The following is a 16711-nucleotide window of genomic DNA, read 5'->3' on the forward strand; positions in this document are numbered from 1 at the left end:
TTAACCCCTGCAATTAGCGGGAGCAGTCTGTGAAAAGCACAGCGTCTGATTATATCACGAGCGTTCAGGAGGAGGGGGTCTGCTGTTTCACTGGATCAGAAACACCATGACATTTCAATGACATTTGACTTCAAACTTTATTTATTAAAATCAATCTGACAGACGCTGACGTTGTTTTGAACCTCCTTTTTCATTACGAGGTGTTCTGGCTTCATAAAAACATTTATTCTTCCGTTCGTCTCGAAGTTTGACACATGAGTCGAGCAACGTTTACACTGAGTGAAATCCAGGAGTTTGGAGTGCTGTCAAGCAAACTGTGGTCAAAGAATAACCCTGTTCCTTTCAGAGGGGCTGTTCTAAATTGCAGCATATAACCGGTGATTACTGCAAAGCCCGGCTGTCTTGGGGGAGATGTTATCAAAGGGAAACAAAAGGTGAGGATATTGAACAGCTTTAATTTTACAAAAAAAGGCCCAGATACAGGAGCAGTGTAAGCCAGTGGTGGAGACGTCTCGACCACTTCCTGTGTGTCTTATTTCATCATGAAAAAAAAAACCAGCTGAGATGATGAAAGATACAACCGTGAGAGGTTGTGGTGTTTTCAGAATACGTCACTAACACTGGATATGGAAGACGCAGCCTGCAGATCTTTTTATAGCACTTTGATTGACATTGGATGCTAATTTGTGTAAACTGGCACTACTAGGAAAGTATCTTTTGGAAGTGAAGTGTATTGACGCCTTTGTTGTTCCTTTGTCCAACAGTATTAGATTCATCATCACGATGGTCATGAAGTTTTAATTAGTTCTATATTAATAATAATATATATTAATAAGCATGTTTTCACTTGGTCATCATGGGTTATTGAGGGTAGATTGATGAGGCAAAAAGGCCCAATTTACCCATTTAAAATGAAATCTATTACAGTGTGCAAACAGTGAAGGAGTCTGAATATCTTCTGAAGTGACTGTAAGAACCACAGAGAACAAAATGATGAAAGTAACACGGAAACTAAAGCTCCTTTCACCTTCACAGCAGTCCTGCCACATCCGCAGGTCAATCTGAGGGACGTCGTCACAGCTGCCATAGCCGTGGGGCAGCTCTGCCACCCTGAAGACGTCCTGCTGGATGCGTGTGATGTTGTCCCCGTTGTCACACAGCACCCGGGTCAGAGAGGCCTGCTTCAACTGGGTCAGCTGGGCGGGAGTGAACACACCTGGGTTTTCATACCAGAATCTGAACAAGACAGAGGCAAAGGAGGTGACTTCTAGATTTCTTTTCACCTCTCACTTTGAGATGATGAAACATGATGATTCCTAACAGAAACTGTTGCACTTAATGATGAGGATCAGCTAAATTTCTGAAGCTCAATACTAGAATTATCACCTCGTGGTTGTATGCCTCCACTTCCTGAGTGACATCGCTGAATAATAGCCAGAGGTGTTTTTGCAGAACATTATGATGACATAGTTAAGTTGACCTTTGACCTTTTGGATATAAATTTCATCACTTCATACTTCATCATTTTATCCTATTAGTCATTTGTGTTACATTCTGTCATCATTAGTGCAAGAATTTGTGAGTTATGGCCAAAAACATGTTTTGTGAGGTCACAGTGACCTTTAACCTCTGACCACCAAATTGTAACCAGTTCTTCTTTGAGTCCAAGTGAATGTATGTGCCAGATGTAATGGAATTCACTCTGGTCATTCCTGATAAATTACATTCACAAGTACCTGAGGACACCATGACCTTGAACTTTGCCCTTTGACCCCCAAATTCTAATGAGTGAATATTTGTGTCAAATATAAAGAAATTCCCTCAAGATGTTACTGACATATCCATTCCGTGAATAGGACAGACAGACGACCCAAAAACATAATGCCTCTGTGCAGGTGACAGCCAGGGCAGAGATGTACAGTAACAGACAAATTATTTCATAATCTTGAATGATCTTCTCAGAAAATCTTGCTGAAAAGGTTTCATCATCATCATACAGTTTTAATTACACAGGCTTCAGAAAAAAAAAAAAAATGGTGAGGACGACCAGGAAGTACCCTTGAAAGTGACTGGGTGACCTGGAGACATTCTTTGATGTCATCAGGAAATGTGCTGGTGAGTGGTGAGGTGAGATGTATTGTTATCTCGCTGTACCTGTCACCATCCCGCAGCCGTTTGAACTGAGCTGCCAGCAGACACATGAGGGTGGGCCCCAGTCTGCTGCCAGGGACCAGGTCTTCCGCCATCAGGGCAGGGAACAGGTCAATGTTCAGAGGAGTACCATACAGCCTGCCACACAGCAGAAAGAGTCAGGGACAACAAACCGTGTAAATATGTTACAGGTGAGAATCATCATGTTGCACAAGCTTCCCTGAAGTAGCTCAAATTAGTCAAACCAAAACCGTTGATGAAGAACCTTGTAAAGACTTTAATTCTGTAAACTGTTCATATACGACTACAGCCCACAGTTGGCTGGTTCCATCTGTTGCAAGTTATGTTAAGATTCTAAAAATATTAATAATAATCTTGAGGGTATAATTACCTCTGTAGTTTCTCTCTGACGTTCGGGTTTTTAATCTCATTCCTCAATTCGTCAAACGTCTGAGCTGAGGTCAGGTTACAGAAGGTCCTGTAATCGTTGTACGGCGGTATCCCATGATCCCTTCCTCTCTGGATATTCATAGCAGCCAGGTCCAGAGCCACAGCATGGGCCATTGAGAACAACCTCTCTGTCAGCTCTGTATTTAGCAGCTGTGTGGATATACGCATTTTACCAGCGATGCCAAAGAGCCCGCGAATGAGTGGGTCAATGCCACCCTCATTCACGATGCGGAACGGGGAGAAGAAGGCCCGGTGCAGAGAGATGTGTCCCTGGGGGATTGGCTGGAAGTCCTCATCTAGCCTGTAGAGTATCGGGTTGATAAGGGTGTGCCCGAAGCGGAAGGCAGCAGTGGCGAAAGCGCTGAGGATCCCGGCGTTAATGTTAGGATTATAACTGGTGTATGATCCCATCATCTTCATGCCCACCTCACCCAGGATCTAGGAGATGGGAAAAGTGGTTGTAATAGTTCTTCATCTCATCATCAGCTTAAGCAATAATCACAGAAACAGAAATAGCAACATAACAAAGGAACATTAGACTTAAGCTCATAACTGTTACCTTTGGCAGCCAGTGAGTGTAGGTGATGTGCTGCATCTGGGCCCCCAATATCTTCCTGGCCTCGTGGTAGATGGTGTCCCCGTCCCAGTGGGGGTTCAGTCTCAGTAGCTCTGTAGCTATGCGGTTGTGTTCCCTGAACCAAATAGTGTGCATGGCAGTCAAACCGAGCTGCTCATTGGCGCGGTGGTCTCCTGCTAAGAAGCACGGAATTGGACTCTCGTTCTCATCCCTCATACACTCAGTTGGTGGTCCAGTGGCAAATGGCAGAAGAGGCTTCCCTGTTCGCTGTATGATACCCTGCCGGAGCAGACCCCTTTGGCTCGCCAAATCTCTGATTTCCTCCGATTCATGTCGTGAGCTGCCGTAGACGTTTGAGGCATCAATGTAAGAGGTCAGCTGGTTGATTTGCTCTCTTGGATAAACGCTGTTCATGAGTAGAGATGTCATCCCACTGCCACACACAGGGCTGGACCGGACAAAGAACATGCAGCGGGCGCCACTTCGCAGCTGCCGTGGGTCATTGGGGGGGAACTGGATCGGGAAGCACGGTGGGTCATTGGTACAGACCTGAGCACACAGCTGGCCGTCGGAGAACCGAGACTGGCTGAGGGCAGCCACTGTTGAGTCCAAGTCGTGGTCTAGGAACTGACCCCACTGCATCAGCATGTGAGTGTAGCGGTCATCAGGGGTGATGGTCTCTGTTCCGATCATGGTGGTGGACACCAGCCTCGGCAGCGGCAGCCTGTAGCCATTATGCAGCCGCTCAGTAGCACCTCTTGGCAGGTTGAAGCCATTATCATAGACGGGCTTCAGCAGTCGCTCAAAGGCAGTGAGCGAGGCGCCCCACATAGGGTGCTGCAGGTTGTTGCAGGTGCCGTCGTGGCTACGGTACTTCTGGTGGAAGCAAATATCAGAGCAGTTGTTGAACCGGCGGTGGGCTGTGCAGCCGGACAGATTGGCAATCACATCCAGAAAGTGGGGGGACACAAGGTCATTGTAGCGAAATGCTGTGGAGAGGCAACATGAATTCAACACACTCAGACAATAAATGCTCATAGGCAGCAGATTTGTAAATTGAATTACATTTATAAATATTTGAAGTAAAGAATATGAGGAAAGCCACATAATGTAGTCTGTTAATATGATTCACATAAATGTGTAAAATATGTTTTATGGCAGACACAGTGTCCTCCACTCAGACTGGAAAAAACCTCCTGTCCTATTTCACTAACCTGCCCTAACTCGCTTTGATATGTGAAAGCACCAATATGCAGCGTAACAGTGTGTGTGTGTGTGTGTGTGTATGTGTGTGCACGTGTGTGTTTCTGTGATGTGTTAGCAAAGTGGTGTTATGGTTATGCATGAGAACAAGTGTTAAGTGTGTGCCACCAACCTCACTGAGGGGTAGGTGAGAGTTCCTCTCAACCCCCCCTCCAACTCTCTCTCTCTCTCTCTCTCTCTCGAACACACATACGCACACAGTTATTGGTGTGTCATGTGGCTTTGTGTGTGTGTGTGTAAGTTCAGCGGAGAATGGGGAAACTGTGGCGTTGCCCTCCCAGATGAAGTAGAGCTACAATAAAAACAGCTCATTTGTTTCTGCTGACGGGCAGAAATCTCTCTGTTAACTTGGTTTGGGGCCAGTGAAACAATGAACATTTGGTTGTTGGCATAAGTAATGAAAACACTGTCTCTCTTTGTTCCTATTTCACAGAGCTCTCTCTATGTTTTTCCCTCTTCTCTCTTCTTACAACACTATTTTCTACCTCAGTCTCTTGACAGCCTGTAACCCCTTACACCTATTTTTTCCTTTATAAATCTATTTTATATCCATATATACATATATATAGAAAAAAAATATATATACAAAATTTTCCAAAGCACCACATATGAGACATCAATTACAGACTCTGTACACAACTGGCCCATTTGACCCTTTGCTGTTAAATCTAACCCTCCATTACAATGAGTGTTGTCATGGTTTTCTTCCTTGGACCACAGGATATTTTTCCATGCATATGTGAATGCAAACAAAGACAGATGCTTACATGTATAAACATCCAAATTAACCCATGCTCTCCCAAACCCAGGCATGCATAATTAAGAAAATCTGTATGCTAACACAGAACATCCTACAATTTGTCCCGTGCTGGACTGTGAGTGTAGGTTAGTGTTGTGCGGTGTGACACAGGCCTAATAAACTGTTTATGGGCTCCTTGTCAAGTGTTCTATGATTACGTCTCTACGCCTCGGGTCATGCTTAAGAGAAAATGGCATACAGATGGAGGGCTTACACACAGCCAAGTGTGGCTCACAATAACATGGTAATTCATAGAGTGGTAGAGAATCGAATTACTGGCTGCATGAGACTCTGCTTAGGAAACAGGATGGGAGCCTCTCAGTGAGTTCACAATGAGACTTTAGAAGGAGGTTATGTTTACTCTGCAAGAAGTTTGTAATTTGTCAACACCAATATTACTGAGAAAACTAATAAATATGCACAGTATGTATATGCATATATATCTTTATTAGGATAATGTGAATGAGTGCTTGTGTCCACTTAGACTTAACTGGATTTCTTGCACTGGCTATTGGCTGTAGCTTTCTGAGCCTACACCCTCTTTAAATCTCACCTGACAAGAGCAGTACACATGCAAACATTGGCCAGATGCAGTGAATCATCTGAGTAAAGGTTTGCATTTTTAAAGTGATTGAGCTTCTCTGAACCCCTGTGTTTATCTCAGGTTTACTATGACAGATTCTTCCAGTAAAGTGTAAGGGTAAAATTACAGCCTCATCTTATGTACTGATCACTTCATGCATGTCTTAAACTGTGGGAATGATAATCGGGAACAACTTGAGTCCACAGAAAACAAGCTGAAATCATTTTTGTCTTGATGGTGTCATACTCTTTGAAATGTATGAACACCTACCAGTCATTTCCTCCGAGAATTAAGCTGTTCCAGTGGTTATTCCCCATCCTTTGAATACAGCATAATCAACAATGCTGTGCCAAAGGCCCCACCCTGCAAAACCAGTAAACCAGTGAGCAGACTCCCATGGGCCCACTGAGGCTGTTGACGCCCTGACAGAAAGCAGCAGAACTTGCTGCAACACAGGAAGCCAGTCGAACTGAGTGTTGTTGAATTTTAAAAGGTCAGTGCTTATTGTTGTATGTCTCCAATATTTGGTTTGTGTAGAAAAATAACCTAATTGCTGTCACTCACGAATTGCAAATGTGTGTCCAATTGCAAGGGGTTTGAATTATTAGAGCATCCACAATCTAAAGAAAACTCAAAATCAACCCAACATCTTAATAAATAGATTTCAAAGTCTCTGTTAAATGTCAGGTAAATGAAGCCCACAGTGATAGAACTGGGTTTTCCCATCAAATGATTGACAATAATAATTGTTGAATCTGCACTTTACAACTTACACATGGCAGCTCCAAACAGAAATGAGAAAACCTTGTTTGTACCTTTAATACAGAATGACAAGGTGGAATAAAGGTACAACAGGCTTTGTAAAAGGGGCTACTGTCAGCTCTCAAATAAAAGATAAAATGCCAGGATGCAACTTTGTTAATACTATTTTTTTGCTTTTCTTTGTAAAGCTACAGTGTAGCCCCGTTTAGGTTTTGCAGACACTTGCACAGTGAGAAAGTAACAGTGAAGGTACGGCAACCTGGCTGGATGCCTTTAGAAGTAGCACAGTAGGTTTATCAGCCTCACCGGTGCCGTTGGTGTCGACCATGAGGCCCTGGTTGACGTGGTTCTGGATGAGCAGAAGAGTTTGCTCGAAGATCTCACCAGCGCGCGCCTGCTCTACTGTGTAGGGGTCACGGGGGTACCGGAAAAGAGCTAGCAACTCTCCTGGGGTACGAGGCTGACTGGAGGGATGAGGGATAGGAAGATGGGGTGTTAGGGAGGTGGGAGAGAAGAGAAGAGTGATGAAGGAGGAGGGACATGTGTTGAGAAAGAGCAAAAGGAATGAGAAATGATAGAGAAATGAGTGGGGGTAAGGCAGGGGTGAAAGAAAGACAAATAAAAAGAAAACAAATGCATGTTCAAACCACATTCTTCCGGGTAGATTTTTTTTCTCTTTTCCTTAAGGGCAGTAAAAGCAGGCAGAGCTTTGTCTGACACCAGAAAATGTATTTTTACTGCAGCTACAGCAGGTCAGAGAGTTCAAACAAGGAGAAGCACAAAACATGCACAAACATCTGAATCATTTCACTCATGAGCTGGATCTCCTCCATCATAAGCCTACCGCTGAGTTTGTGCGCATGACTCTGCTTCCACTCCCTCGTGAAGACCACTGCACTGCTTTACTATCACCTTAACTCATTTTTTAAATATGTATTCAACTCCAGCCTTTGAAGCTCAGCCAGAGTTGGATGTGAGGGTTTCGGCTCGCCATTAAGCTACATACCAGATCCACAGGTGTTTTATCCAGGTTGAGGTGACAAACAAAAAAAATTGTGTTATTTTGCAAGCACATTTAGATGAGGTCATAATGCAAATGTGAGCCAACATACAGCAACATACTCCACGCCAGATCATACTACATATACTGCAAATATTCTTTAATAAACACAAAACATATGTGTAGAATATGGAGCAAATGAAATGTATAACGACATGAATAATAATATTCTATAATAAAACTCCTTCAGCCAAAAACAGAAATGTTAGTGTGAAGCTGGGAGAACTGTTGCCAAGTCTTATCAGAGGTTTTGCTTTTAGTGTGAAAAATGGCTGCCTGAAAGGATCTATTTGTGTGTTTTGCTATTGCTACATTACTAATGTTAGCATTAACAGGTGTTTACTCACCAGTCTGGCCAAAAGCTTCAGCCATCATTGCATTTACGATGAAAGTGGTTAGAATACACCCTCTGAGCAGCGCTACTTCTTTATGGCACACTGGACGCTACAGTGACTCGGTATCATAAAGCGATGAGATGTGCTAACAGGGCTAAGGCTAGCTGGTTAGCATGCTAACTTCAGTACAAGAAAAGAAGTGAGAAGTGCAAGCAAAACAAGTGGGTTGTTTTGGGAGTAAAGGAATTAAGTTTGATGTTGAACTCTCAATGTTTCTTCTAGACTGGTGAGTAAACAGCTGTTCATGCTAACTGTCAGCTGTGCAGCGATAGCAAAAAATTACAAAGAGCTCCTTCAATTGCCTTTAGTTTTGATTATCTAAAAATTGGGCAATCCTGATGCACTTCCATGCTTCCATCAACAAATAAGAGTCAGGGTCAAACTGACATGGTCTGCCTCTTATTCTGTGACTGTCAAAGACAGATGGAAATCCCTATATCTTCATTTAGGTTACCACTGTGTAATTGTGTGTGCATTTCTCCTTTTCACGTGTGCCCATGTGTATATGGGTTTGTGAGCTGAGTGTATGTATATGCATGCCAACAATAACACAACTGCTAACCACACTGTTCAACAGGAAAAAAACACTTATGAGTTACAATGAAACCACCACATCTCTTCCAGTGACATAACTGTAATACATGTAGCTGTCTGTAACTGCTAAAGATGTAATGAAAAGCTGTTAATAACCAGTCACAGATATTAACTGCAGCTGTCATAATAACTGTCTGACTAAACGGCTGTGAATACTGCACCCGATGGCACCGTTCTAAACTTGCAGCGATATTAGCACTCCTTTTGAATGGCCACACTCTTTCCCTGAAGGCTCTGACTCAAAGTAAGAGCATGCAAGTCATGCGCCAAGATGATGTGAGACAAGCTATTTGTATTATAACTTAGGCCCCATGAGCATGTAGATGTGGACTGAGCCAGCGCAGAACAGAATATTTCAATTAGTCTAAATGTAAAAGGAGTAATGATGTAATGCTGTTGCAGACTGGTGCACTCATCTGCTAAGTTTCAATCTCTATCAAAGATGCATTTCATTTTGAGACTTTCACCTTTCTAAAGTGCAACATACCCAAAATATGTCTAAAATGTGCTAATATATATGGAGCTGCACTAAGTTTTAGACTTAGTGGCAATTCAATGCAAGCCTAATCAATACACACAGAGTACTGGCTGTCCATGACCTGTTCTCTACAGCAGACACTGCACAGTAAGAAAGAACATCCCTGACAGTATGAATGCCAACGTCCACATATTTGTGCTGTGAAATGTTAGTGTGAGTATTCAGCATAATCTCAAATTGCAATTGTATTGGAAACTTAATGTTTAGCATTACATGACATGTTTCAGATATGATTTGTTTATGCTTCATTTTACATGTAATGAACAGCATGGCTTTCTGATTCATTGACTGGAGGGACTGGAGTGTGAAGACCTGAGCGTCACTGTGTCTGCATCTTTATGTGCAATAATTAGTGTGTCATACTGCTTGTTTCTTATGTGCAAATGGCTGTATTGTGCGTGCGTGCGTGTGTGTGTGTGTGTGTGTGTGTGTGTGGGGGGGGTTAACAATTGGTTTTAGAGTTAAGGTTTAGGCTCAGTACTGAGGCTTTGGTTTAGGCCTTTTGTGATGGTTGAGGTTGGGAGCTAGGGAATGCATTATGTCAATGTGTGTCCTCACAAAGACAGAAGTACAAACAAGTATGTGTGTTTGTGGTGTGAGTTTCTCAATTCTTACCCATCAAAGAGACGTCTCCTTGTGGACTCAATAGCACTGTCCACGTTACGGATGGCTTGCTCAATGGATGTGCTCACAAAGGTGTCTCCCTCTCTGCTGACTGCAGGAACTGTGGTCAGAGACAGAGACAGACAGAGAGCCTGACCGGAGTTGAAGTATAAAAAAGAAAAGCACTTAACATGTTTGGATCAGGGATTTCATTGGGCCACATGAAATAAACAACACAAATAACAGTCACAGGTTGCTGAACCAGCAGAGAATTTCTTTTCCATCAAGTTAATTTTTTTATACTTTTTTATAAAGCATTTATGCTATTTACACAGCCCAGTTGCACTACATGCTATATGCTTCACATACATGATGTTAGCAATGCTCTAAAGAATGTAAGGTTTAAAAGTAATGGTAAGCACATAGAGCTTGGGTCAACCAGTGTTCCTTATTTCCAGCTGAATACTGTAAGTGACTTCAGCTTCCCTCCTGGAGGTGGAGTGAACACATTTCTGGCACACTCCTTTATCTTAGTGTGCCATTAAAAACAGTGAGATTGTGACGCGAGGACTAAGAGAGTCCAACAATAACTGAGCACAGTGATACAGTTTATGGTTCACCAGCAGAGTGCTGTGGTCTGACCTGAGAATTCTCAGCAGGAAACAGCAACTCACACAGGGAGGAGCTGATAGGAATCTAATAGCATTGCAGCGGAGTGTGACTAAATTACTGACTGACTTGGACAAAGAAGATCTACAGAGGGCTTTGCACTAATGTGAGAGCAATATACACTGGATATACAAAATATTACATCTCTTTCCTGACATTGAGTTAAAGCTCTTTTTGCCTTATGCTTATCAGCTCTTTTCTGCTTCCTTTTCTCTTTCACTTTCCCTTCTTTGTCACTGGTAAATATCTAATTAGAGGAATCAAAGGATGATAGCTTAAAGTGCAGTGCTATATATTTATTCTGCAGTAAACCGAAATCTTCTGCATGCGACAGCTACTGCACAGTAGTGCTATATGGATTACAGCCTTTTGATTATAAAGCAGGTCTAGGTTCTATATTAATACTGTGAAAGTATCAAAGCATCAAACCTGGAACTCTGTGATGTCACAACAAAGCAGTCACTGCCCTCAGCCACGCCTAAAGCCCCGCCCACCCAGACCCACCATCTAACCTTGCAGGATTTGGTTTCTCTGAGTGTTTACCTGAAATGTACTTTATTTTTATTTGATCACTCAGAAAGCAGTCAGCCAATCAGGAGAGAGGCTCAAACTGTCTCTTCTGATTGGCTGACTGACCTGTTGTTACTAGAGGTCAAGAGAGAAGCCTGAGATGTAAAACTACACTGAGATGGTTTGTGGTTCTTAAAACCACAAATATATCTTCTCATGGATACACTTTGAATAAAACACAGGGGACCTTTAAACTATCAAATTATCAGAAAGTTTTTTTCATTTTATGTACAAAGGTTTTATCACCATATTTGCTACAGCATTGACAAGCAGCATGTTTAAACCTTACTTGCTAACATGGTGCACTAACTCCCTCTGCCCCTCAGCCAGAACCGGGCAGAACAGGTGCTGACAGCGGCTGTTTCTTACCTGTGACGGTGAGCACCATGCTAGCAACCTGGTAGCCGATGGGATTGCGAGCGACACACTCGTAGCGTCCAGCATCAGCAGTGCCCACGTCCTTCACCTCGAGGTAACCCTCAGGGCTGATGTGGAACTTTCCACTTTCTGTCACCTGCACACCATCCTGGGAGGGGGAGGGGTTGGGGGAGAAACAAAGGGAAAAGGTCATACCCCCGAGGACTGGCGTGTAAAGATGGGGGTTGCATCAGAACCAACTTCAATAAGTCTGAATATTTGAATCACTTATTGACTTCACTGTCATTATTTGTTTTAATATATAAAAATGACATTTCAAATTTCCTGGCCCCAATCCCTTTCTGCTTTACTGATCTCTGTAAAGCACTCAGCACTTGTCTAACCCCGTAACCTCTGTGGTGATGAGGTGACAGGCACCTCACTCAGCCAAGAAGAGCTTGGGAGTCTAACCTTGTTCCAGGTGAGGACAGGCTGTGGCTGACCCTGAGCGCTGCAGGGAATCTGGACATCCTGGCCAGACTCAACCGTCAGGTCCCTTGGAGCATTTGTGAAAACAGGCGTTACTGAATGAGTTGAAACATACACACACACACACGCATGTGTTAATGATTATATATTATCCAAGTAGTGTACATGTAAAGTGAATTTTGCAATAAATCACAGCACACATAACTTATCTTAACGTTTTACTGTCCTGCACATACTCAAAGTACATACACACACTCCCAGTGTTTGTGTTACACTGCAGTTGCAATTATTCTTTGCTCTATTACAGCGGTGCAAAACATTAAACAGCTTAAAGTCAGCGTGGAGGTCAAGGGGGATGAAAGCATGCTGTATTTTAAATGGAAATATTGAAGTTCCTCATTTGGTAGAAAAACTCATTTTGGAGCAAATTTCTGTCTATTCATACAATGATAATCAGTTTTTTCCCTCTGGGTATGTTGTGCCTGCAGTGTCTATCATTTTCTGTTTTATTAACTTCACTTCACAGATGTTATTATACACAGTGAAAACAGCTGCTTTCCATTTGTGTACACACGCACACGCACACACACACACACACACACACACACACATAGAGTATGGGGGGTGAAAAGGGAAACAGAGGATGAGACGCAGTAGAGATACTCGTGATTATTTACTAGAAGTCCCACATGTGTGTATGTATGTGCGTCTGTGTGTGTGATTAGTGCAACTGCAGCCATGCAGATGCACGTGTGTATGCATGTGTGATTCCTAACACACAGGAATGCGTGTGTTCGTACGTCTGTGCTCATCGTGCAACTGCACTGTGACTCTTAACTCTCATCATTCTTGTTGTTTTATCTGTTTTAGTCATTTATGTAACTTTGTTTTTAATTTTTATGTATGTATATATGATTTTCCAGCAGGCTGTTACTATAAGAATCATTAGGTGAGACATGAGACGCTACTTTTTCTTAAAATAAAGTTGGGAAAGAGCCTATGATGAGCCCTGGTGACTGTATGTCTCCTTCACGAGGTCTGTATCACAACCTGGTGTCGTCTTCAGGCCATTTTATGAAGGTCAACACAGTGAAAGGCTGTGTGTAAGGGCGCTATCTAGCACTTGAAAATTTACTGCTGTCAGATTAGTGATGCACAGGTTAGGGTTTTTTAATAACCACACCCGCCTGACCTGTTTTGAGACCCAACCTGCTCCTGAGTTTCCTGCTTTCATATGAAGTGTTTCATTGGAATAAATTACTTACACTTTCAGCAATAATCTGCCGCTGCAACACATCTGCAGCAAGTATTCAGTTTGACATAATGTGGTTAAAATAGTCAAGTCAGTGAATCAGTCTGCATTGATCTATGAATGAATGTGGGTGATCCCAACAGTATCTGCTGTCCACAGGTGCAAAGCTTCTCTTTCAGTTCATTAAATCCCTGCAGCACCTGAAGGCAGCACGACTGAGCACAGTGCCAATAGCAGGGCTCATCATAGGCTCTTTTCCAGCTCTGGTTTTAGCAAAAGTAGCATGTGTAGCATTACTAAAGTATGCGACTATGAGTTGGGCTCTTTATGTGGTTGGACAGTTTAGACAAAGCCTGACCATTAAGAGTCACACATGTGCACAAGAGACACGTGTGTCTCCATAGCTGAGTTGTACTAATCACACACAGACACACATACACATACACACGTGGGACTTTAAGTAAATTATCATATGAGAATACGTACGTGTCCTGTCCTCTGTTACCTCACCTCCCATACACACACACACACACACACACACACACAGACAGACACACACACACAAACAATCTTATATTCCCTAGTCCCTTACCCTAACCTAAACCATACAACCATTCAATCCTGGGGTATAGAGTAAGTGCCCGTGTTCTGTGTGTTTTGTCTAAACTTCATGATACAACCACTCAGCAGCGGAGATGGTGGATGTTTGCCCCCCCCCCCCCTCCCCTCCCCTCCCCTTCCCTCAACAGCCTGTTCAAATTCCTGCATGGTTCCCAAGCAGCAGCCAGCCATGAGCCACCTGGCCATGGGAAAACCCCACAAGTTTGAGAACACAAAGTTGAGTGGGAGGCTGTTTCATAGTAGCCTGACACTAATTAACTGCCTTTAAATCAAAGCCGAACTTTGTAAAACACAGGGCTCACTGCAGCGTACAGTACACAGCATCACAGCTGCAGACAATGTGTTTCCAGAGGTCTCAAGAATGTGAACACAGCAACATAAAAACAGTAAATAATATTACGGTTGTACTGAAATGTAGCGACATGTTTAAAACATATACACAATAAAAATGACATCCTGTTAATCCCTGCTTTCACTTTCTTCAATGCTTTGTCTGCTCCTCCGCACTGTGCTCTTAGCATGTGTCAACCATCACGCTCTGCCAGCACAGTTGTAGGCTTGTACAGGACTTTAACAGTGTGGGGCCATTATGCAACGTGTACTTTGAGCCATGTTAACAGCCATTACTACATGGAAAAACATGGTGTCATTTTGGGATTACAGACTGCCATGCTTTCCTGTGCTAAACCAAGCCTGTAATTTCAGTCACACACACACACACACACACACACACGATACATCCATCTGCACACAACAAACAAGCAGTGTGACACACCAACTTATATTTGCCTCCTTTTCCACAAAAACATGTAGTCACATGCACACACAAAATGAATAGTATAAAACGTTTACACTGCACATACAGATGCAGAACTTGCCCATGCAGATAAACACACACACACACACACACACACACACACACACACACATATAAAGAGAGCTATATGTCTTTTAGTGCATACATGCATTTTAACAGTAATAGCTGACTTGCATGTGTAAATGACAAATTAGCTGTGAATGAAGGCGACTGCACCACTCCCCTCCTCTTAACATTTTAGCACCTAGCACACCCCTCCTCCTCCTCCTCCTCCTCCTCCTCCTCCACAAACACACAGTGTTAGAGGAGGGAGACACAATAACAGCCTGTGTGTGACAGCCAGGTTCCAGCAGTGTGTTTAAGTCATCTTTCTTACAGAGCCATACATTTCCATGGTCACCACAGCAGCCTGTCACGCAGGTCTTTATTGGCTGTAGATTCTGTCATCTTCTGTCAATGAATCTAATATCTAATTAATCTAATCAGGGCAGCCCACAATGAACATCATCATCATGATCACCTACACCCTCACCTCTCTGCTGGATGCTGAGCTGAACAGCTGTGTGCACCGTCCCCACAGGGCTGACCGCCTGGCACTCATACTGGCCCTCGTCATGGGCTGCCACCCGAGTGATGCGGAGGGTGCCGGAAGACAGGACCGCGTGACGACGGTCCAGGGGCAACGGACTGCCCCCCCTTGTCCAGGCAATCACTGGTTGTGGGTAACCACTTGCCTCGCAAGGGAAGTCCACAGTGTGACCCTCCAGGACTGACTGGTCCTGCGGTGTGACTGTGAACTGGGGGATCGCTGTGGGCAGAATGGAGACAAAAAAAAAAAAAAAGAAAAACATTACATCTTAACTTGTAGGATGAACAATATAAATATCTTGTTTGTAAATATCAATTCAAACATGTTTGATATGTAAGAGCTGACATCTGTAAGCTCTGGAACTAGACCCTGAAGATTTACAAGTAAAAAATTAGATTTGTGTGGAGTGGTTCGGCTTAATGTGAGCATTGTCCTTCAACTGAGGTGAGATGGTGCAAGTTGATTCAGATTCTTGTTGTTTTGCTGGATTCACTTTGAATATCATGAGGTTCTGTGATGTCTAAGGACAATCACGTCCCAGATAGCAAAATAAATCCAGCCCATAACTGGGCCACATGCTTGTTGTCTTCTGACCCAGTATACACCTGCTTCCATGGCTCAAATCTGGCCCATATACAGCAACTGTCAGGTGCTACTTCCACATCTGGACCAATTCTGGCACACACGCCCAACAGTCCTCCAGCTGTCAGTCAATACCGGAGGATAACAGCTGGAATCTGCCCAGATGTGGAAGTACATGGGCCAGACTTGGGCTAAGGATCTGGGCATATTTTGGTCCAGAAATTTAATTTTGCTATCTGGGGATAATATTAAAATAGTAATAAAATAATAAACAGTAATAAGATATTTGTCTAGTGTGAGTAGATCAGTTGAAATTAACTGTTTTGGTCATAAATAGGTTTATATTTTTAATGACTTCAAATTCAATTGAATTGTTTAAACATTGTCATGAGAAAATCATACATACATTCAGATATTCTGATAATATTCAGATGATTCAGGTAATGATTCTGATTCTGCTTCCTACCTTGTACAATGATATAAGCTGTGGCATGTATGGTGTCAACGTTATTGGAGGCAAAACAGGTATATTGTCCCCCATCAGCCTGGACCACATTCTGGATATAAAGCCCTCCGGAGGGGGTGATATTGATGCGAGCGTCGTTTGGCAGGGGTGTCCGGTCGCCCTTTGTCCAGGAGACTCGGGGCTGTGGTTGACCCGTGGCACTGCACTCCAGGGTGACACTCTCCCCGACCAGCACCTCAGTGTTCTGGGGCTGGATCACAAAACTTGGTCGTGCTGGAGGAGCGGGGGGAGAACATGGGAATTGGGGTTAAAATTAATTACGTGAGAGGTAATAACATTTTTCATTTGGGTCTCTGGTTTTTTAGAAATGTCATAGTATTAGGTAACCAGTGACTACCTAAATAAATGGTGACAAAGAAAGCTGTTGAAAAACATTTGAGAGGTCAGTTGATGCTCAAAGATCATCTTTGTATATTTCTGTCAATAACGCCACTTTGACCAAAGCTAAAATAACTTCCTTTGTT

At 43.1% G+C, this 16711-nt stretch overlaps 1 protein-coding gene across 2 annotated transcripts in view; it reads right to left on the minus strand.

The window, feature by feature from the left end:
* Positions 1–16711, minus strand: part of LOC139614123 (peroxidasin) — a 54623-nt gene that overhangs the window by 8852 nt on the left and 29060 nt on the right. For both annotated transcript variants that reach the window (XM_071471283.1, XM_071471282.1), the window contains 10 exons: positions 16188–16460; positions 15083–15358; positions 11843–11955; positions 11384–11540; positions 9788–9896; positions 6892–7049; positions 3161–4167; positions 2543–3039; positions 2155–2289; positions 1028–1236 (listed from right to left, as the gene is read on the minus strand). In XM_071471283.1, coding sequence (XP_071327384.1) covers positions 1028–1236; positions 2155–2289; positions 2543–3039; positions 3161–4167; positions 6892–7049; positions 9788–9896; positions 11384–11540; positions 11843–11955; positions 15083–15358; positions 16188–16460 — 2934 coding nt within the window. The remainder of the gene's footprint in view (positions 1–1027; positions 1237–2154; positions 2290–2542; positions 3040–3160; positions 4168–6891; positions 7050–9787; positions 9897–11383; positions 11541–11842; positions 11956–15082; positions 15359–16187; positions 16461–16711) is intronic.

This window comes from Trachinotus anak, unplaced genomic scaffold (genome assembly GCF_046630095.1).
Source record: "Trachinotus anak isolate AG129_WGS33_773 ecotype Australia unplaced genomic scaffold, CSIRO_AGI_Tana_v1 ptg000033l, whole genome shotgun sequence".
NCBI lineage: Eukaryota > Metazoa > Chordata > Actinopteri > Carangiformes > Carangidae > Trachinotus > Trachinotus anak.